The sequence below is a fragment of the Amblyomma maculatum genome, chromosome 11, assembly GCF_055883805.1.
Source record: "Amblyomma maculatum isolate TAMU_Amacu chromosome 11, ASM5588380v1, whole genome shotgun sequence".
Lineage (NCBI taxonomy): Eukaryota > Metazoa > Arthropoda > Arachnida > Ixodida > Ixodidae > Amblyomma > Amblyomma maculatum.
This window is the reverse complement of record NC_139354.1, coordinates 31,745,939-31,768,794: the sequence shown is the minus strand read 5'-3', so window position 1 is coordinate 31,768,794 and position 22,856 is coordinate 31,745,939. Positions and strand designations below refer to the sequence as shown.

Here is a 22,856-nt window from a genome sequence, read left to right as displayed (position 1 = left end):
GTGGAACAGACAAGTAGCGATGAATGGCTCTGGCAGCTGTGATACTCCGAGTCTCTGTCTGTGCACCAGGATGGCACACGACTGCCGAGGATGCAAAGCCACACTTGCAGGGCGGCCATGATGGATGGCCGCCTCAAACGAATCGCGAGCTGAGGGCCAGGATCTTTGAGAAGCGCTGCTTGTCGCTACGCAGCATGGATGGAAGGGGGCTGAGGATGCGGGTTCCCAGTGGGTTGCCATTGTCGTCCAGCAAGACCACATTGTTAGTGTCGTAGCGGGGTACCAAGGGCGTCTGCGTTTTATGCTTGCAGCCCACCACAAAGCCCTGCTTCTTTTGACCCAGGATGGCTACGAGCACCTGCACAGTAGAAGGGAGGGGGTCAAATTATGCAACAGTCTAATCACAAAACAAGTCCCAAACCATTCCATTAGCCGTGCTCCTATTGGTTGGCCCTGATTAATTTTGTGATTAGACTGTTCCATAATGCGGCATCAGTTACCATGTTCATTGTGTCATGGGTAGATCATGCTTCTGTATGCAATCTGTACGGCCATGAGTACCAACTCATAAAGTTACGGGATAGCTGATGCAAGTTTTAAAGACCCCAGGGAAATGGACACGGAAGGTTGCTATAGCCATATGTTACATGCACTAAAGAGACAGTTTTGCCAGTGGCCTGCCAGTGGGCCACAACATGTAGGAATTAAGATTTCAAGAATTGCTTCTGCAGTGAACGCGTTAGATGCTGTGGTGTAAACTAGACAGAAATACAAGCGAAGGAATGGATAGTGGTGCCCGTCTAATGAAGGCAGTGATTGATCATTAGCACTGCTGCAGTGGTTCAGTGGTCAGGGTGCTCAACGGCTGAGCCTGAGGACGTTTCAATGACGATGAAATGTAAGGCACTTGTGTACTGTGCTACGCTGGCAAAGGTTAAAGGACCCACGAATTATTTACTAAATCTAGAAAATGCACGCGGGTTATTTAAAAGTTTTTAAGCTAGCGTCACACGAGAAATATTGGCGATCGAAAACGACACTCCCTATCTTTCCCCTCAACTCAACGCAAGCCGTCGCAGAAGAAAAAAAAATGAAAAGCCGCGAAAGTCGCCCCACCATGCTTTGTTCTGCCTGCGTCACTGGGGCACGTCCAATGAGTGGGCACACCTAGCAAGCCCCAATGACATCGCATGGGAGGCTTGCATCATTTGGGAGGTTTGTGCGGGTAGATCGTGTCACCCTTGTCGCCCCAATCGGTTGCGAGCGGTCGCCAGGAGCACTTTTTAAAAATTATTTGTACATTATTAGCTCCAAGCAAAGCTTTTAAATTTAACTCTAATACCCAAAAAGACCACATCTATGGATTTCTTCCACTAGAATAACTGAGAAAATACCGTTTCAAGGGCCCTTTAAGAGCTCTAGAGGATTGTGCTACACACAATAAACTTGCATAGTAACTCCCTCAATGCAGAAGTAGTGTTATTCTCTTGCTTCACCACGTTAAACACCTTTTAAATTTTCTTCCATGCCTTGCACTTGCAGGTCCTAAAGCAATGGAACGTAAGAACTTTTTGGCAGTAGTTTAGGAAACTAGGACCAGATAAATGTAGTACCAAGTAGGTTGCTTTGAAGCAGCACCATGCAATTTTAGAACCACATATTAATTTCAAGGCTTTGACTTTACTGTCTACTGAAGCAAATTCAGAGAGCAGCTTTAATGAGAAAATGTCAACTAGAAACAATGGCTGTTTGCTGGCTTGAACACCTGCTATAAAGTGAAAGCCAGCAGCGCTGCTTCGCTCTTGCCGACGATAATGAGAGAATCAGGTCTAGATGAGTCGGCTGGATGTGCTGACGTACCCTGATTCTCTGCCGCGCGCTTACTGATAGAGCACGCTATTTTTTTTTTTTTTTTAATCGCAGTTTGGCCACCTATCGCGTGCTGCATTTGGTGCACCTGTAGACAAATTTTACTACGCAGGCGTTTTAGTGGTTCGTGTTCATTAAAAATGCTGCCGTCGCGGCTGGAATCTCAACAGGTGAAAGCAACCGAGTCACTATAGATGTAATACCTAGAAGACAGAGGTCACAACCCTGGATTCACCTTGTCGCCGATGGAAGCGATCCTCTTCTTATTGTAGACGTGGATGATCTTGGGAGGCTTTCCGTCCATCATGGCCTGGCGACCTAACGCGCTGTTATCCACAACTCGGAGGCGCGACCGTAGAATCAGGTGCAGCGCTACCGGAGTTGTGCTGCAGAAGCACACATGGTTAAAGCTATGCTGTCGTGCGGCAAAGGGACCCTGACCTTTGAATCTCACCTGAAGGCGCGCTGTGCGCAGTACCCGACATGCGGGCGCAGCATAGCAGCAGATCCCAACATCACCGAGAAGGTAGTGCGACGGCTACAGCGTGAAAACCTGGGCTAAATGCCGCAGCACCCGTAGTAATTGAGGTCACTGCGATCAGGAAACAATAAGAATCAGACACGTTACAATCACAGAAAACTGCCCGACACAATTTCGTCTCCGGGGGCATCTCGCTGAGCAAACCACAGTGGCGCATACTACCAACCAGTTAGTTCCCGAGATTGCTACGCGTACGTCTGATAGGTGGCCTGCGTGGCTATTAGCGATTTTACGTCCTCGCGGAGACAAAAGCTTAAAGTTTTCATTCAAAAATTCGTTCAAATATGATCGTGGAAGGCACAGTTCCGTGCTCGCTATGCACGTTACTCACCATGCGCGAGTGCTTTCGGATTCAGATTCGGATTGGCTTGGATCGAATGGAAACCGAACTTCTCGGCGACGTCGATGGCGACACGGCTGACGCGACTCTTCGATGAGGTCGCTAGATGCCATCCGACGGCGCGGCGGCTGCCTCCCAGCAGAACAGTCCGTTGCCCACATAGCCAGTTCCGCAGACGCAAAAGCGCGACCGGCACGACGCGTGAAGTCCGCACTGTGTGTGTCGCGAACACGGTGCCAGTAAGCGACTGTCGCTGCTGTCTGGCGGACGGCCGGCGTGACGCTTCACGCGGCTTTGAAGCTGGAAGGGACTCTGCAGTTCGGGCAGGGGTTCCTCGATGGGCTCCCTGAGCCTGAAACGGCGGCGCGCCACCAACAGGCCCGTCGACGAGTACACTGAGCAAGCGAGCAGGCCGCCTTGACTTCGACGCAGGCCCGTGATGCGCAAGGACCGTCCGGAGCGGCTCACCTGTCGGGTGAACATGGGGTGAACCGAGACTACGGGACATGCCGAGGTAGCGCCAGCTGTGAGCGATTTGTAGACGTGCGTCCTTCTTTTGCAGCGACAGCTGTCAAGGTCATATGTTTCCCGGCTCAGTGGCGTTAGCGCTGTTGGCGTGACACAGCGCCACACTGATTGGTCGACAGTATCAAGGTGCGTCAGGCTTGACGCCATTGCAACTAGCCACACTGATTGGTTCCGTATTAGAGACATCATTATAGGGTGCTCAGCCAACGCCATCTAGCTAGCACCACTTTGCGGTAACTGGTACGGTAAACGCGCTAACGACGGCAAATGTGGCTCGGCAAGCCTGGCAACGCATTACGTACCGTATTTGCCGCGCAGCTGTCCGGCAGTACTGTAACTCTAGCAATGTCACGCGCACTCGAATGACAGATAATAACAAATAACCAGCGTTTGCTAAATGTGTTTTTTGTTTTGTTTGGATGTACTGTTGGGCAGTCCGCAATAGGTTGTTTTTTTTTTGTTTTTGTTTTTTTGTAACCATATTTTGTCGTTTGAAAACCGTGAAAGATAACTCGATGCAGTCTGTGCAGCTTGATTGTATGCCACAGAGATTATTATTTTGTGGCAACAGAGAGATGATTACTTAATTGACATTAATGAACTCTGCTTTCTTTCGCTTTGCAAAGTTGATAGAGCGCACATTTTTAAAATGGAGCCACTTGAACGTACTCGTGAAATTTGCCTATTTTAATTAACTGTCATGTAACGTTTATGTGATTCCCGTGACGATATGCCATTTATTAGTGTGAACGGCGACGAAGTCAGCTTAGCGTGCAACCAAAAGCATATTTTTTATGTTGGATATTTCGAACGTATACCAATTGGGATGTTTTATAATCTGGACTCACTTTTAGCATTGAAAGCCCTCAATTTCGCAATATTGTGTAGTGCTCGAAATAAACTATCAAATACTATCAAACTATCAAATGTTCATTTAGATCCCTCTTTTTTTTTTTTTCAATCTATTGTGAAAATGATGGGCGCCTTGCGATAAGCCCCACCTGAACAAAATAAGCTGGACTCACTTTTAGTATTGAACGCCTTCAATTTCGCAATATTGTGTAGTGCTCAAAATAAAATACAAAAAGTTATTCATTTAAATCCCTCTTTTTTATTTATTTTTTTTTTTTTTTGGCAATCTACCGCGAAAATTATGGGCGCCTTGCGATAAGCCCCACCTGAACAGCATGATCAGGTGTATATCTTCCATGGCCGTTGAAAGAAACATTAGTATTGAATATTTTGAAACGCCCTGGGCCTATGCGCCGTTTATAATTATCTGCGTATTTCAATGCATGAATGGTTAATAGCACCCCGCCGGGGTGGCGCAGTGGTTACGGCGCTCGAATAATGTGCTCAAGGTTGCGGAATCAAATCCCGGTCTCGGCGGCCGCTTTTCGATCGAGGAGAAAAGCAAGACGCCCGTGTGCTGTGCGATGTCAGTGCACGTTAAAGAACCTCAGGTGGTCGAAATTTCCGGAGCCCTCCACTACGGCGTCTCTCATAGCCTGAGTCGCTTTGGGACGTTAAACCCCACAGACCAGACCAGACATGTGATATATATAGTCCTGGGTTGTGTGTTTGGTTCGACTTTGAACGAAACAAACGAAACGCACATGTCATACAGCTAGATAAGGTGAAGTCTTGAGTTCTTCACTACAATGTGTACTCACTTTTCTATATGATGCAGGGGTAACCGGTGGAAAGAACACTTTTCTCCGCTGGTTATGAACGCCTCTATGAGGTTTACCAGGTGTAAATGTTACTCTCACTTATTTAAAAAAAAAAACATATATCTTGCACAAAGATGTTACTGTATAGCCCGCTGGCTGCTGCCGTGGGCTGCTGTGAGCACGTGCCGGTAGTCTATGAGAAAGAGTGTCCATAGAGAAACATATGTTTCTCTAAAGAGTGGCAGCGGAAGCTATCAGCGTCTGCAAACAAAATGGTGAATCATGTACCCGCATGTTGGTGGCCAGCGGCTGGTAGTCCCAGTCCCATCGGAAGTGCAACGACTCTAGCGGCAGCGTGAGAAAGTGCTCCAGGTTGACAGTGAGCTGGTCTCCGCGGAATACGGGGCCTAGGTCGACGGGCAGTAGCTCCAGGCGGAAGCTGAGGTTGCCCAGAGGACCGGCCACCGCCTCCCAGCTGTTGGGCTCCAGGTCCGAGTCCGTGATTGGCGAGATGCGCAGCTCCCCTGCCCCCATGGCCACGTTCCAGGGCGCTGTCTCGGGACGCAACTCGACCACGGCGTCGCCCCGAGAGGCGTCGAGCGCGCGGTAGCGACGCCGCCACGATACTCGTCCGACGCCGGTGCCAGCACTCCGAAGCCAGAGGGTCACCGTGTCGCCTACCTGCAGTGACGTTGAGAGGGGCCACTTGCAAGAAATACCTTCTGACACTTGTATGTGACGGTGGACATCGGAAGGCGGCACAGTATTCGACACTATAGTGCGTGAGGACGTGGGTTCGATCCCGCTTTCGGTGGCCTCGTTGCAATGGAAGTGGAGCCCAAGGTTCCCGTGCACTGTGCTGTGCAGTGCATATGTTATAGAATGCCGTGTCCTCGTTTTCCAGCGTTAAAACTCGGGCCAACTCGCTTGCAGAAATGTTCGCCCAAGCACATCGAAATTCATCCAGAGCCTTCAAAAACTACGTCTCTATATCCATGTCACTTGCCAACGCCTGCTCGTATATAAAACTAGAAACATGCTCTCTCCGCAGCCCTAGAGGTAGTGAGAATTTCTATAGTTGCAGTATTGTCCCACTGCGGTGGCTCTATTTTTTTACCGGCAAGGTTCCGGTGTACGATTTAAAAAAGAAGGTTTTTGCTCCTGGCGGGACCTGCATTCTTTTAAACCCTTTTTAGGATATATGCGCCCGGACCTCCACTGTACAATGCGCCTGTACATGGGCACTGGGAACACGATGTCGTACAACGCACAGTATGTAATTCTCAAAATTCTCAAAGTTCTCAACACTGATTGTGGCTATATAGTCTACACGGCAGTTCTACAGTATTACCGCTGAATTTTTTATTTATGCTCTCCTCTACACCGAATATTGCTATATAGTCTCCATTTTAGTTAACAGTAATATATTGCTGAATTATTTTATTTATGCACAAATACTAGGAATATATCTAGCCTGCTATGGCGCGCCTATTCATGCTCTCGTGGCATCCCCAAAGGGGAGTGTGGGAACTGCGAGTCCACTGGGCGATGTATACTCTCTCCATTACCGGGACCATATTACCTGTCGGCGGAAGTAGCAGGTGCCGCTGGCCGCGTCCCACTCGTCGCACGGGACACCCGGCAGCAGGGCCCTCTCGTCCTCCTCGTTGGGCAGCGCTGCGGCAAGCCACACGGCGGCTGCTGCTGTTGCTGCGGCCAGCCAGGAGGCATGCCGCATGCCGCATGCCCTCACCTTCTTCTTCGTCGTCGCCGGACAGAAAGACGTATGTATGGATTTGGATATGCGGCTTCCCCTTTGTAACGTGTGGTCTTTACGAAAAAAATGCTTCCGCAGATGACCTAGCCGAATTACGCGGGTGTCCATACGAACTATTAGTCTTCACGGATATTTATCTCTATAACGTCAGTCGTCTCAATTCCATTTTATTATATCCGTTTAGTACATTCCAGCTTATACATACAGAAGGAGGTCCCAGAGTCAGTGACTGTATCGGGACCTCCGGGACCTCTTTGTTGTTTTAACGGTTGCTTCCATATCATTATAATAATAATGATGATGATAAGATTACTTCATGAGTTTGACTATTTGTACTGTTACGATCAGGATTACGATCAAGTTTGAGGTTACCCTGCCGGCTTTGTGCGACCTGAAGGAACAAGCTTGAGCCGAGTCAACCGAAGGAGCGGGTGTCGGCGGTCGAGACGCAGCGCTGGAGGACGACCACGAAGAGGAAGTCGGCCCTCCTCATAAGTATTGCACCGGGAAGACTGTGATCAAGCAGGAATACGATAACTCCGTTGGGAGTTCACGTTTTTTTATTAGGCGCGCGCGGGGGTACTACGGACAAGGCTTTGGTGGGCGAGGTGGAGCGGGTGAAGGACGTACGCCAGAACAGACGTGATGTGTGTGGTGTGCCATCAAACAGAGACTGCTGAACACGCAGTTCTGAATTGTCCGTTGCTCCAGCCACAACACCCGGGTGGAATATCATTTGAGTAAGCTTTAGCCAGCACTTGGTTTCTCACCGCTGCGGCTGCTAGATGGAAATTTGATACGAACAATATCGAAGGGACATGTGATATGGTTGACGAGGTGCAAACAACCAAACGTCGACTGAATATATGGAGGTAAATCTCTATGAAGGCTAGAAAGGCTATAGGGCCTCACATGCAAAGCTGAATCGCACACTCACGGAGGCTTTTTTTTTTTCGTAAGGACCACACGATACAGAGCGAAATCTAAATCTGCATATCCAAATCCATCACCATTTTCCCAGTTAGTCCCGCCTCATTTGCGGATAACTCGCGAGTTTCATATCACTTTCCTACTTCCGGAACTACTTGATGAACCCTGTCGGGCCACCTGTTATCTGTTCGTACTGTAAGTTCCAGTTTCTCATATTAATTATTAGCATCTTAATTATTTAAATAATTCAAGCTTACGATCCCGTTAGGTGCATGGGCTTTGGAGCACGTGGGTCCGATTTGGAGTTTGCGTCGTTTTCAGAAGTGTCGTTGCCTCCCTGACCTCGAGTGATCTGATTGGTGGAAATGCCGGAACCAGAAGTGGTGGCGACATCCGGTTTCCGTGTTTTCACCAAGGTCAAGGAGATAACACTTCTGAAAACGACGCAACCTTGGAATTATGAGCAATTTCGCGATGATAAATTGCCATACCCTTATGCATCCTGATTAGCAACTCGCCTCTCATCTGTTTATTCTCCTCTCATATAATCAGAATAATGCGGCTGCAGTACCTAGACACAAGGACACATATGCGCCAGCAACGACAAAACAATCACAAAATTTTTTATTTAGTGGTCTCAGTCCGGCGTGGTGCTCCGGCCTCAGCAGAAGTGCAGCCCCGGTCCGCGACCCTTGGCCGCCTCTGCGAAAGGATAACGTCCATTCTTTTAACAGAAACCTTCGGTGGAAGTAAATGCAGGCAGGTAATTGATTTATTTAAAATATTTATTATTGAAAAGCTTTGCGCAATGGAAGTCCTCTGGCATTGTTTAATGCGAATTTGTTATTGGCATATGTCATATATACGTGCACATGGATTTCAAACTGGAATGCCTATATTGCTCGGATGTCCTATCATAATATGCCTATTTCATTAATGCATTTTATTTTCGCTCTCCCATAATTCACTCATGTCCCCGGTACTAAATAAGATTTTTTTTTTTTGCTCAGCAAGATAGCTATAACTGACAGCTGCATGTGTACTAAAGCAATGAAGAGGTACACGCATATGTGGAGTCACGGGTGTCAAATACGGTTCCGTCAACGATCGCGTATGCATGACCTTTTCACGAGCAGTTCAACAGCTGCCGCCAGATTTTACATTGGGCTGTGGGATAATTCGGTCGTTGAAGAGAGCTAGGACACAATATACTCTCCCGCACAGGGTTGCCACAGTGCATAAACGACGTGCTAAAGTATATGAAAAAGCCAGTAGCGAGACTGCGAAGTGAGGCTCAAGTAATGTCTCTAAATTATGACCACGAGAGTCGAGCTCAGGGAACCAGGGCAGTGTAGCATTCAAGTGCATGCTGGTCCTTGGAGTAGCTCATTAAAACAGGTCCACACGTATGTCCACCCACCGAGCATGCTGCCGAGGAAGGCGCCGTACGTAGCGCTGGCCGTAACGGCTCCCCGGTCAGCCGGGTTCATGCGCAGCGTGCGCACGCGGAAGGCCCTCCCGTCTGGCTCGCTGGGCCCTACCAGGTCCAGCTCGAGGCTGTGATAGTCGGCCATGCCCGGGTCGGCCACCAGGCGACCCCGGACGCCGTCGAATCCCAGCGTGTGTGCGGCCATTGCAGCCGCCGCCATGCTGTTGACGTTGTTGGGCGCCAGCGGGCACAGGTCGCGGACGGGACCTGCAAAGCGCGCGACGAGGCAGTTCACTCTTCTGCTCCTTTCCGGAGACGCACACCCATGAAAAGAGAATGTCAGAAGGAAAATAAACATTTTTTTTATGGTGGTCATATTCGGTGAGCAAAGATCTTTGTAAAAGCCCGTTATTTTTTTTTCGACAATAGGCAGCAGAGCCCCGATGTAGATGGTCGAATTAAACGAGCGCAGAAGAACTGGGCTAGTGAAAAGAGCTTCTGCGCAGTCTGCCGTCAAGCATACATTCTGCCCCAAATAATAAGTCTGTGCGCTTGGTTAGCCGTGGGGATCTCGTTACACTAAAATTGTCTTCGCTCCACGACGACCACAGTTGGACGGGAATGATCTCGACGTGATACCCTTATGCACTATACTGCAACCACATAACCGAAACTACACCCGGAGAAATCATAAAATTACACCCTTTCGACACCTATATCATTACTCCAAATTCTGCTGGCCCCGGTGTAACACTCAATTTGGCTCTTGTAACGCATCGACGGGCATCTACAAGTTTGCTCAAAGGGCCAAAGCACTTCGAACGTCGCGAATGGAATGCTTCAGCGCTCACTATTTTCTTCTCACGAGCTTCAGTCACCTGACGCCATCAAAAACCACGACATTGACCACGCTATGTCCATTCACATATATCATCTAGTCTCTCAAATGCATAAGGGAAACCTTTGTTCCGCAATTTACATAAGGTATGTGCTGCCAACTAAGGCTCTGAGCTCGTCGGTGACCTCTACCACAGAGCTAGGCTTGTGCGTCTTGTGCAATGTTTCTCACTGTGCCGCTTTGCAACCCTTCGCGTTCGTAATTAGAGTCATTAATTAAAGTTTAGTACGTTCTGTTTATGAAAGCGTGAATGTTGTACAAAGCAGTGTAGCATTGGTTGAGTGATCAGCCTATTCCAGCTATATGTTGGGTAGCGGTGTGGTTGAGTAAGCGTACAAGGCCAAACATGAAGTTCCAGCGGCACGGTGTCTAGTCGCGAGGACTTGGCCAAGCTCACGAAATCGCCATGCTGTGTAACCTAGGATTTTGAGACATTGGAAATCGCGTAATGATATTTAGCGGACGCGGTGACCAGTTCGAAAGTCAAAGCAGATTTGTAGCGGTGTGGTTGAGTAAGCGTACAAGGCCAAACATGAAGTTCCAGCGGCACGGTGTCTAGTCGCGAGGACTTGGCCAAGCTCACGAAATCGCCATGCTGTGTAACCTAGGATTTTGAGACATTGGAAATCGCGTAATGATATTTAGCGGACGCGGTGACCAGTTCGAAAGTCAAAGCAGATTTGATGTACAGAAGGTTCCTCGGGTGTTTAGTACAGGAACTTACTCATAAGAATGGGGCACAAGTTTATCAACTCATTTGGAGAACACAATGCAGTTTTTTGGAAAGCTTTTTCACCTTCAACCTAGCAGCCTCCAACTCGGCGGCCACATTTAACCTACCGTCGTAGAGCGTGACGGCGGGTCCACCAGCAGCGGCTGCTCGGTCGCAACGGACCCTCATCTCGGCGTCGGCCAGCCGGAGCGCCGACGGGTGCTTGGTCATGGTAACCGTCAACTCGGCAAGCTGGCCGCGGTCTGCCAGCGCCCGGATGTCGTGCAGTCCCCATAGAGCGCCGCACGGAATGAAGAGCCCGTGCCGGGTGGCTGCCGCCCGCAGCCGCCCTTCGGTGTCCGGCTCGGCGAAGGCCGTCGGCGAGCCCACCAGAAGGTCGCAGTGGCGCAACAGCTGCTCACCATGGAGCCGCACCAGCGACGGGTGGGCCACCTCCACCACCAGGTCCGGTCTCCGGCTTGACGCCTGCGCCAGGTCTTCTAGCACCAGGTGTGGCGGCAGGCCATGCAGAACCCGGCCTCGGCTCCATACGAAGGCGAGCTCGAGCGACTCCGGCCTCCGCTGCACCTCGGCGGCCAGGAACTGGCCTAGCTGGCCGAAGCCCACGATGCCGACGCGCCGCCGCATTATACGACGTCTGCGGGGCCGCAATGCCGCGACGTCGTCTTATCGGCGGTCGCCGTCGTCGTGACCGGCGCTAATCACGCGTGCAATTGCCCTTCTCGCGGCGAAGCGCCGGAGCCGCCTTTGCCTGGCCGGTCGCGCGCGCGGTCGCAGTTAGTTTTCCAATCTTTTCAGCTGTGCTACTGTAGCCTAAAACCCAATCATATACCGCCATCTGTTTCTGAATACTATCAAGTGTACGAACCACCTATACTTTGTAAATATAACCATACTCTCAAGCTGCGTTTCATTGTTACCGCAAAAAAAAATTTGTTTATTCGCAAACAGATGGCGCGACAATACGTGAACGTTTCTATGTGGAAAATTAGAATGTTGATTTTTGGCATGCGGGACCGGCGTGAAGTTTCGCAGCTGCCACTATTGAAGGCATCGATTCGTCTGTAGCAGTTCTAGGACCGTTCTGAAAGGGAGAGCACACATAGCACGTTCCGTGCATCGGAGACGTGGTGGGCGCAAGGCCGACTGCGCTCACGAGTTGGATGGAAATGCCAAAAAAAGGGAACGAGCGCCTCGTCTTGCGCAATGGGCATCGCCGGATACACGGATGGAAACGTGGACTTTACTACTCAATAGCGGTGCACGCACGAATTTCAAAGGCACCACACGTGCTGGCACGTGTTGCGCCGTGAGTGAGTTACGGGGAACAGTATTCAAATTCGTTAAGCCTATATTGTGCAGCTTTTGTAAAGACAAATACAAGAGAAATTTTATTATTTTTATTTATTCGGGCCATTTGCACACGAATGTGCTGAACTGAATTACATATCGCTTCCGCGTTAATTAACATCTTCGTCAAGATTTGTACTACTGCTAGGATGACCTTCATGAGAAAACACTATAAGAGGACTGTTCTAAAATAATACACAGCTGACAGAAGTGTCTTCACTTTCATCAGAGTAATTAATGTTCTTATTTAATGAAGCGTAATTCTCTACCCGGGTGACAAGCCCACACAATCACGCACTGGAAAAAGTCGTTTGAAGACAGCGAGAACTATATATATAACTCTGACCTATGCATGTAACCTAATTGTAACCATGCAGGCATGCTAGAAAGCAAGTAATGAGATTTCGTTTTTATTTTTCAAAACGCTCCGAGTACACTTTGACAAAAACCGAGGAACGAGAAGTTTTTATCCATTGCAAGCTTTAATATGCTAGGTGTTTGGCCCATTGAATATTTATAGATTCTCGAAGGAGATATCTATGGCGAAATTCAATGTTACAGCTAAACTCCGTCTGATTTGTGTGTCTGAATTTGGTTCGAAAAGGAAGCTATTCAAATTTCAAAACTTGTAACTCATATATTGCTGAACTGACCCCGCTAGGACCAACGCACGGAGGGCGCGCATGCTTATCGCGCAGACCACAGTCTGTTTACAAAGAGATAGTTCGATAGTATCTTGGACCACGTTGAAGATAACGACAGCAGTACAACCCAGTGTTCGCGTTGTTTTCTGTTATTTACGCTCGCAGACTCTGGGTACATTATTGCGAGTTCGTGTGAATATAGAAGCCATAAGCAAGCATATGTACTGAAATGCATAAGACAAATAATAAAAGCCTATTGCAAACGATTAGAGAGACAAGTTGTCACTCAATGATAGGGTGGTGGTGGTCCCATTTGAACCATGTATTTATTGGAATTTGTTCCCCGAAACAATAGCGTTCAGCGAGTTTGTGGGAAAAAAATGTCGCCCTTGCACGCCTCCTTTTGATCTTTTTAGCGTGGGCTGGAGTAAAGTGTTTCAGGCTGGAGTAGCGAGCACAGCATGCGCAGGTGGGACAGAGAAGGCCCACTCGGGTCACGGAGTCGGACACGATTGGGGCCGTTACGCCGTTACTTTGTGCGCGCCCAGTCTGTTCAAAGCACTCTTGGCGCGAGATGTCAAAATTTGTTGGGGCTATAGCGGCAAAGATAACTGAGTTATAGAAACTCTAACAAAAAATGATACTATGGCTGTTAAACCAGACACCTAATGTAACAGTTAAAAGTTGATCAACCGAAATTAACAATAATTGGTTCACAGGAAAGGAAAGGAGCAGTAGCTGTCACTTGTTCTGTGGACACCTGAGCCGCGCCGTAAGGAAAGGGAGGAAGGTGGGAGTGAAAGCGGAAAAAGAGTTAGCTAAGCAATTTGGCAGTTAGCATTATTCGCATGTTTTCGATGTCCGCCAAATTGGCTAACTTTGATGCAAACTTGTGACGTCATCACAAGTTTGGCAACTTTGACATACTACGTGTTGGCGGCGCCAAAGTATTGCTGTGCCGCAGAAGTGGGCTTCATACCTAAAAAAAAAAAAATTATTTTGAAAAAAAAAAAAAAATAGTGGCAGGCGCGAAATACCTGGCATACCGGCCGGTTTTTCAGAGGAAGCGAATTCTTTAATATAGGCATTTTGTGACACTAAATGGCTTCATCGGCATTGAAACGACAGTTTTAAAGCGATATATCGTTAAAAGCCCCGTTCTCCACAAAATCAGGTGCCTCGGCTTCATGAGCGAATAACGAGCATGCCTCTGGCAGGTGGCGCACTTGGCGGTGGCATGGCCAAGCACTGATTGGTCCTTTCTTTGTGTGACGTCACGAGACCACGTGACATGACCGAGTCAGCAGGTGCTGCTAAATTGGGTTACGCCTTTGAGATGGGAACTGAACCCGCCGGGACTCATGTGCAGGTACGCTCGTACAGCTTGGTAAAAGCGGGTCTTTACATCTATGTCGGGTGACAAATAAAACCAGACTATGCTCACACAGGACGGCACGTTCTACGGAAACTGGACACGTTGTGACTGTATCGTGAGATAATAGAGAAACATAAAAACACTCATTAAGTGAACAGCAAAGTTCGTGCATGCAAATTAGGATTTGCTAAGGGTCCAGCATGCATGCTACGCTACAGGCGTGACAACGGAGTGGCGTATCCTCGCGACCCACCGAAGACGCACACTTTTCGAAAAATGTGCTCGGCTTCAAAAATTTATTGCGCAATCGTACCCATGGTAATCACGTTCTTGAGATTCTAAAAGTGACATGGCTCCTATAGCAACCGCCGGCTCTAATTTTTTTTTTCTCGAAACATGACGCCTAACTGCAACAGGTAAAAGTTATAACCAGTAGAAATTTGTTAGCCAGCTTATTAGGTAGCGCACTAATTACTCTACATTAACAAAATTTTGCTCATATAGAGATCTTTCCGCCCTCTACCTCATATAACCATACGTTTACTCATAAATCAAGCCATTCTTCGACAGGATATTGTGACACCCTCTGTAGACGGACACTTTCTGCGCACACCTACGAGCCTTTAGTATAAAGTCTTTCGCCTTAGAATTACTGCGTCCGTACCCACCTGTTAGCGTTATTGTACTTTGTGCGCGCTGTCGCCTTGCTCGCTCTAGTGGTGGCACAAGGCTACAGTCACGGTAGTGTTCAGGCGTAGCGGTGATCAATTTCTTCTCCACAAAAGATTCAACGGCTAGCACCGTGCGTGCTCGAGTTGGAAACTGGAAGCTTGCGTTTATACCAACCGCCACCCGTTGCCATGCCATTTTTTTTCTTATTCTACTGTTCGTGCAAACATTCTACCTCCGCGAAGTCTCTCCTATCTGGAGTTTATCGGACGGAAAACGGCCCCCACGGCCCCGTAAACGCGTTAAGCACTTCTTACAGCTTACGACCGGCGATTATACGCGCCATACAGCACTGAGAACAAAAATAAAGTACGCCACCCGTTGCCTCTCACAATCTCTACCCCTACCCTAAATGTGGAGAGGGTATTTTCGATAGAGGCGAAACGCAAAAGCGTCCGTGTGCTGTGCAACGTCTGTGCACATTCAAGATCTCCAGGTGATCGAAATTACTCGGAATCTGCCCACTGCGGCACTTCTTTTTCTGCCCCGCCGTAGTGGCGCAGTGGTTACGACGCCCGACTATACTGTACCGGAGTACCCGGGTTCGAACCCGCTTTTAGATGGATGCGAAACCGATAGGCATCCGGGTACTGTGCAATGTCCGTGGTCGAAATACCCAGGTGGTCGAAATTATTCCGAAGCCCCCCACGTAAGGCATCTGATAGCCTGAGTCGCTTTGGGCCGTTAAACCACACAAACCAAACCAAAACGTCTTTCTCCCTCTCTTCTTTGCACCTTCCTCTCTGGTGTCCACGGAGGAGGAGAAACCATATATTGATATTGAATTGATTTTGTAAAAGGAGGTGCGTATGGTTATGGCGCTGGGTGGCAGACCCTATTCCGGGACGCGATTGCCGCTGCCCAAGATCTCTGGACCAGGGCACGCTGGGCCTCCAGGTCTGAGCCGGACAGGGCCGCCTCCCAGCCCTCCCCAGTTGGCTGTCTTATAACTTTTATATTTGTGTTTTGCTGGCAGGCCCACACCTTGTGGTATAGGCCAGCATACTGCCCGCATAATTTGCATCTGCCCGTGAATGTCGGGCCCACGTGTTTTAGTATGGCGGGATTTAGAAAACACCGACCGTCTAAGGTGGCACTCCTCAGGTCTGTCGAGACCTTTGACGGGTCCTGGGAGTGCCCTCCTGCAGAGGCGTAAGTGATTTGTAATCTCCGCACATTTTTCCTTCCTCCATGTCTCCGCATAAGTTATGAGCGGGATTGGTATGGTTACTATACGGTAGAACCAGAGGACATTGAGCGGAACCCTGGCGGAGGAAGGCTCGGGCAGTCGCGTGAGCGGTCTCGCTCCCCTCCACCCCTGGTGACCAGGCACCCATATAATGTTTTTTTTTTCTTTTTTTTTTTTTTTTTTTTTTTTTTTTGCGGGCGAGTGGCGCTATCCTATCTCGCACGTAATTTGAGTCCGACATTACGCTGCATCGAGAGGGTGGCGGCCAGTGCAATCGCCACTTCCTCCAACATTAGCGCGTCGTTAGTTTTTACCGAGAGCCCGTTCACCTGCCTTCCTTCGTGCACAACAGATGGTGCAGATTCCGTTCTCGGTGGGACCCGCTGCATCCGCGTAATATGTGCGTCTTACTGCCATGGTTATTTTGTATAAATTTTGCCCTGGCTTCATGCCTCCCCTGATTATACTCCTATTAATTCATGTTTTTGGGGAGCGGCTTAACCGTCAAAGTATTTTTCCACACTTCCGGGATGTCCACTCTGTTTTCGGTGGTGGGGAGAAGCGGCCGCGAAATTGAAGTCTCGGAGGACTTGCCTGCCGATGCCGCCTCGGCAGTATAGAAATTAAGATACGCTCGGAAATGTGGTCTTGAGCGCGCTTCGAATAAATCAGAACTTTTGCACACTGCAAAGCAATAGGACCTAGGACAAAACATACACATTTACGTTAACGGTATTCCGATACCAGAGGTGGACATAATTCGGGTATAGAGTTTACAAATTGATAACCGATCGAGGTAACAATGCCACGGCCCTGAGAAAATTAGCAAACAAATTAGTAGGATGATTGGCAGGATATCCGGCAAGCACGGTGGACTTCTTGAAAAAGAAACCATTCGCCTGGTTCAGGCGTTCGTCGTCAGTCATGTGGTGTATGTGGCGCCTTAAAGCTGAGGAAGAGCGACCGTGGGACCCTAGACGCGATGATTCGGGCGGTAGTTAAAAAGGCTCGGACTCCCGACCACAGCGTCTACGGAGCGCCTGCTCCAACTTGGGACCCATAATACAATAGGGGAGCTGATTGAGGATCACAGAACATGTCCAGGGAAAATGTTTGACAGATAATACACCATTGCTTTCCTATAATTTGTTCTGGAGAGCTAATGGGTCCTTGGCTTGCTAGATGGCAGTCAGTGTATTCTGGCGGTGACACCTTTTGGGCTCTTGTGTGCTTGAGTTTACGGGCCGGAGCTGAGCAGGAAGTCCTCCTACTGGTCGTCTATAAAGCAATTTCAAATTTTTACACCTGCTAGCCATGACAGCCTGAAGCTTTCGGTGGTAACGGGCAAACAGCCGATCGTTCATATGGGTCCCTCGGAATTCCAACGCTGTCATTCACCAGACTGAGTGTCCGAGACGTCTGTGTTCTGGGCGGGTAGCGGAAGGCCGAGCAGAATCTTGCGCTTCTTGGCCAGTACCATTTGTTATAGAGTGTCCCCCTGGACCCCATTATCATTAGCTGCACGCCCACCGGACGGCGATGCCGCTTAAGCCTATAATGTACTAAACTATAACACCCTTCAGCTGGTTCCATTTGGGTTAGGAGACACCACTTTTTAGTGCGAAAGCATTGATCCTGAGGTACAGAGCTATATCAAAATCGTATGTGTGTCCGCGTGTAGTGTTTTCACAATGTCACTACATAAAACCATGATAAAATCGCAGCGGATTCGAACTAGTCGGGTTCGAACCCGGTTATTCGGGCTCAGTGACCTAGCGTCTTAACCACTGAGCGACAGCGGTGGGTGCTTTCGCTCGCTATAACCAGTAGGGTTAATCTCCACTATTTAAGTGCGAAAGCACTAATCTGGAGGCTCAGCTAGAGCCTATCAAGATCGACTAACGTTCGCGTGTCCGAGAGACACAGCAAAAATAGAATAAAAGGATAAAACAGAAATAGAGGTGATGTCATCAATAATTTAGAGACGTCATATTGTTACGGGGTAACAATATGACCAAGTAGACGCGCAGTGGTGTGCTATGTCGTATTTAGAAAATGATGTCATTAAGTTATATGATTAAGAAGTGGTATACTATGTCCTAACTAGAAATTGACGTCATGAAATCTACGTGATGATGACTAGCAAACGTATTGTAGTATGTCGCAACTAGAAAATGACGCCATGAAGACTTGCAAAAGTGCAGTATGTCGACAGAAAATTAGCAGGATTTCAACGAAGGTTAAACCGAGTTAGACGTGCGAAAGTATGGTTTAATTCGTTTAGACGTTAGTCCGCATTTTATTTTTTTTTGCTGTAAGTTTCTATTTGGTTACGCTCTACAGCATACGCACATTAGGCAACGTGTTCACGTTTACAACGACTTCTCTCCCGTTAGCCCACTGGAAACAGCCCGCTTCGGCCAAGACAGTAGAAGGATAATGAAATAAAACAGCGCAAGGAACGGGACGAAACACGAAGGAAAGGAAACAAAGACCAGCGCCCGTATCTTTGTTTCCTTTCCTTCGTGTTTCGTCCCGTTCCTTGCGCTGTTTTATTTCATTATGCACTACCAACTAGCCCGGCATCTTGCACTTCTGAACAGTAGAAGGAACCGGCTCACTCGCCATCCCGGCGTGGTCTGACGTACCATGCGCGGTGCGGCTGTGCAGGCAACCATGGAAGGCAACCATGGCGCGCAGCAAAATGCTTTACTTTTTGGCCACGCCTTTAGCTTTTTGAAGTTAAACAGGTGACCCGCTATAAAGGGTGGACCACCATCACCATCGTCACCAGTCGCGTCGAGGCTGAGTCACTGTCCGTGCCACACGAGCGAGACATTCCTGTTGTCCGGCTGCTAATCCGATAATGACCCCTGTCTCGAGGCGTGACAGTGGGGACTTGTCACTGTCCGGGTGCGTGGCCCCCACCCCACTTCCCTTTGTACAGCCTCTTTGGGCCCGCGATACCCTCCTCGGTCGGCGCTTACTATGGGTGAGCTGCTGATGCTTGATTTGGCAAGGTGACACTCAAGGTCAAGTAACGCGCACCCTGAAGGCCCGGTTAGACCTCGTAAATTAGTGCATTGACACTAAAATTTAGAGGTCGCTGCTGAAACAGCATTGTGAGAATACGACAACATTAGTGCTACCGCAACGTTTTTGTAATTTTTACTTTCATCATCATTAGCCTGACTATACCCACTGCAGGGCGAAGGCCTCTCCCATATTTCTCCACTTAACCCGGTTCTGTGCTAGCTGCATCCACTTGCCCCCTGCGAACTTCTTAATCTCATCCGCCCACCTAACTTTTTTACTTTAGTGTTTTATTTTTATTTTCCCTTTTTATTTACATTTAAATTTATTTCCTATTTTATTTTTCTTATTATTTTTGCTTTTTATTTTATTTTATCCGACTAAATATCGTTGATTACTATTTTATTACTATTTCTTATTAATGACCATCATCACGTACTATCATTTTACATACCATACTAGTGCTTTCCTCTACAGTCTACAGGAAAGGAAAGACGCAGTATCTGTCACGCACATCCTGAAGGTCCGGTTAAACGTCGTGAAATTCGCACTAAAATGATTTTGTGCTGTATACGAATGCTTTAAACATTCTGCGTCATTTTTTTTTTTATTTAGCTAGGGTCAAATCACGAGCACGGAAATGGCTGTCCGTCAATTAAAGATGTCTCTCGATAGAGCGAACCTCCCTTGCGAAAGGAAGTTACATGTACCAAAAATTTAATCTGTCTCCTAAGTAGATCTGCTTTTCTTATCCTTAGTTCCCATTGATCTGCGGGACGAACTTGTAGACCGGCACTCAAGGTAGCGCCTGCGTTCCGTGAAGTCTGCTAAATTTTTCCCACTGAGGGCGACTTCGCTGAAACCTTTTTGCCCCGCCGGGGTGGCGCAGTAGTTACGGCGCTCGACTACTGTTCCCAAGGACGCGGGATCGAATCCCGGCCTTGGCGGCCGCTTTTCGATGGAGGCGAAAAGCAAGGCGCCCGTGTGCAGTGCGATGTCAGTGCACGTTAACGAACCCCAGGTGGTCGAAATTTCCGGTGTCCCCTCTCATAGCCCCAGTCGCTTTGGGACGTTAAACCCCACAACACGAAACCCTTTCGCCAAGAATTTCATCTCAAAAACCAGAGCACCATGTCGGGAAAACTGCGTAAGAAAACCGGTGGCCACCTGTCGGCACTGGCTATCGAACCAAACTCCTCTCGAATATGCGAGGCTGACGACTCGACTACTATATGCCACTGTCCCGGATCCCCAGTACCTCGAGTTCTTAACGGTTTCTTGAAATGTGTACAATTCACCTGAAATATATACTACTATTCAAAGTTCTTTTTGTCTGTGCGCGGCTTGGGAAAAGACCCTAATCCCGCCACTCTGAGCGATCCTATACTGCTTCAAGTCTGCTTCTGTCATGGGCTCACATGTACGCATGTTTCTCAAGGTATCTAGCTGAATAGCCAGTTCGGTGCGATCGGTCACAGGGCACGCGTGGTAAAAAGAAAGCTTGCATTAACGAACCGTAGAGCACAAATTAGTAGCAAAAAATCGCATTCAAAAGCTGCTATTAAAATATTGGGGGGGGGGGGGGGGGGGAGGAGCAGCCCCCCAAAGTATTCTTGTGGCGAGGGCTCAGAATAAGTAACGGATTGGAAATGCTAGGCCTCATTCTGGTTTTCATAGAACGCCAATTTTAAAAATAAAAAACTAGAAGGGTTTAACGCTGCTGAGCTAAATCATAGCGATAGCTGTTGACATATGACTTAAGGGTAGTTCAGTGTTTATTTCAATCATTTCTTTCACGCAGTAACGATTACGAACAGTGCCCTTACGAAACTGCTGCAGTTGTGATGTTTATTAAGAGTGAGAAGGCGAAAGCCTTTTTGGCTGGTTCTACCAGGGGAACGTAGTGTTTGACAGAACACCGCCGATCATCCAGTGCAGGAAAGCCGCTTCGTCCGTGGATTCGAGGTGAGCAGCTCCACCCGGCGGCGATGGCGAGCGTTCGTTGCGTCGCTTAGTCATCAAACAGCGCTGGCGCTACCAGCGAGAAACCTCACAAATCTCGGTACGGATTCATTGGACACCTGGACATCACGCACAAGGAACAGAGGAAGACCGCCAGCATAGCCTTGATGTGGGCCCGTCCAACTCAGACCACCCTGTTCTCCAGTCTCCCTCATCATACCGGACTCTGTCATCACGCGGCTTAAAGGTCAACTCCGGTGGTTTTCCCATAATTCTTAACATGAGCGGAGGGGTGTGTTGCGGGACCTTGTCCCCGATATTACTCCTCCGATCCCTTCCGGCCTCTCTCTCGTCCTGCCCAAGTTCTAACTCACAAGGCGCGAGCCGGTGCAGCGTACACACCGGACATCCTGAGTCAATGGTGCCGAACCAAGATCAGCTGCCACAACTGCCCTGCTGACTCCGTAGAGGCCTGCAGCACTTGATCTGGACCTGTCCTGGCACGGCTAGCCTCCGCGCCCGCTACACATCTGCTCACCACATTCAGACTTACGGAGACGACAGCCCCCAATACTAACGCGAAACGCAAGCTTAGTGCCCTGCTAGACTTCATGTCGGAGTCTGGCGCCCTCAACCTCACCTAACCCACCCCCTTCCCCTCTAGGCCTCAGGTCATCCTCATAAACAAAGGTTTATGAATGAATGACTTCATAGCTAGCGGCAGATGACGTGTGCCACGCTCCCTTCTTCGTGCCTTCCCCCTGCTGCGTAAAAAAATCGTATCATGGCAATGTGGTTCTAGTGATTGATTGATGTGATAGGCGATGACCAGTTAATGAAGTGATTCCCAGCTCGAACGCAGGTGCTGTCAGGGCAGGTTAGGTCCCCACGTGGCCGAATTCCGGAGCCCTCTACTATGGCAGCTTTCTTCTTTCACTCCCTCCCCAGGAAGTGAAATACCGCGCCTTTCCTTTGCACCACTTTAAGAGGGTCCCTTGACCAACGTTAATAGAACTATTTCTATTAACGTTGCCCTTGACTCCCCTCTCCACTGCTTCACAGGGTAGTTGGCGCACTGCGCAGCGTTATGTGCCCAAAGTTCACAAATATGAGTCCTATTGTCTAGGAACGTTGTACGTGCCTAGCAACACCTTATAGTTCATAGACTTTACGGGTGACGAAGCCCGTCAAGCGGTCATTGCGAACAGCTTTTTTTCGTCACCCACGCTATTTGTACGAGAAAAGCGTAATAAACATTAATTTAGCTAACGCTCTAAAATCAGGCTAGCACGTACAGGTACCACGCAGAGCTCAACTTGCTCGCTGGTTTTATTTCAACAAAATAAGTTTTGTTCCAGTCCACTCCTACATTCAAAATATACTTCCGGCGTCAGTGGCGATGCCATTCAGCAGCTTGAATTGTATCCGAAAGCAGCATCGAAGCATTGTGAGACTACGAGCTGGTGCACAAGGTAAATTTAGTTTATTGTAGCCCGGATATTCAAACTTTTATTTGTTGACTCACTTTTCAGAAGCTGTAAGTGACCACTGTAATCAGTTACACCCCATATGAGATAACTGTTATCGGTTATTCTTCTGTAGCCTGTAGACAAGCGTCATGTTTGTAAACAAAGGTGGCGCTGCGATCGGCAGCGACATGGGGTGTAGGCAAAAACGCAGCGTGCCTACACTGCGCCAAACAACGCTGCCTTCGAAATCAGTTCGCGCGTGCGAATATTCTGAGGCGTAAGCTTCGCTTCTGCTTAGAAATAGTTTGGTGTATGCCTGGAGAGTATTTCAGCACGTTATCAGCCGATTACTGCTGGAATTACCTGGCGAAGAGCGCTGCATTGGTT

The 22,856-nt window shown here is 48.6% G+C and overlaps 3 protein-coding genes across 3 annotated transcripts; all 3 read right to left on the bottom strand.

Moving 5' to 3' along the window:
- Positions 1–133: 133 nt before the first annotated feature.
- On the bottom strand, positions 134–2,173 carry mRpL14 (mitochondrial ribosomal protein L14). The gene is made up of 2 exons (XM_084585187.1): positions 2,105–2,173; positions 134–358 (listed from the first exon to the last, which is right to left on the bottom strand). The coding sequence occupies exons 1-2, from the start codon at positions 2,171–2,173 to the stop codon at positions 134–136; spliced, it is 294 nt and encodes a 97-aa protein (XP_084441313.1).
- On the bottom strand, positions 2,118–6,689 carry LOC146173388 (uncharacterized). Its single transcript, XM_084584984.1, has 5 exons — positions 6,534–6,689; positions 5,240–5,632; positions 2,742–3,218; positions 2,324–2,461; positions 2,118–2,255 (listed from the first exon to the last, which is right to left on the bottom strand). The coding sequence occupies exons 1-3, from the start codon at positions 6,687–6,689 to the stop codon at positions 2,853–2,855; spliced, it is 915 nt and encodes a 304-aa protein (XP_084441110.1). The 3' UTR covers positions 2,118–2,255; positions 2,324–2,461; positions 2,742–2,852.
- Positions 6,690–8,259: 1,570 nt separating this feature from the next.
- Positions 8,260–11,450, bottom strand: LOC146173387 (aspartate dehydrogenase domain-containing protein-like). Its single transcript, XM_084585594.1, has 3 exons — positions 10,826–11,450; positions 9,079–9,354; positions 8,260–8,360 (listed from the first exon to the last, which is right to left on the bottom strand). The coding sequence occupies exons 1-3, from the start codon at positions 11,343–11,345 to the stop codon at positions 8,320–8,322; spliced, it is 837 nt and encodes a 278-aa protein (XP_084441720.1). The 5' UTR covers positions 11,346–11,450; the 3' UTR covers positions 8,260–8,319.
- Positions 11,451–22,856: the final 11,406 nt, after the last annotated feature.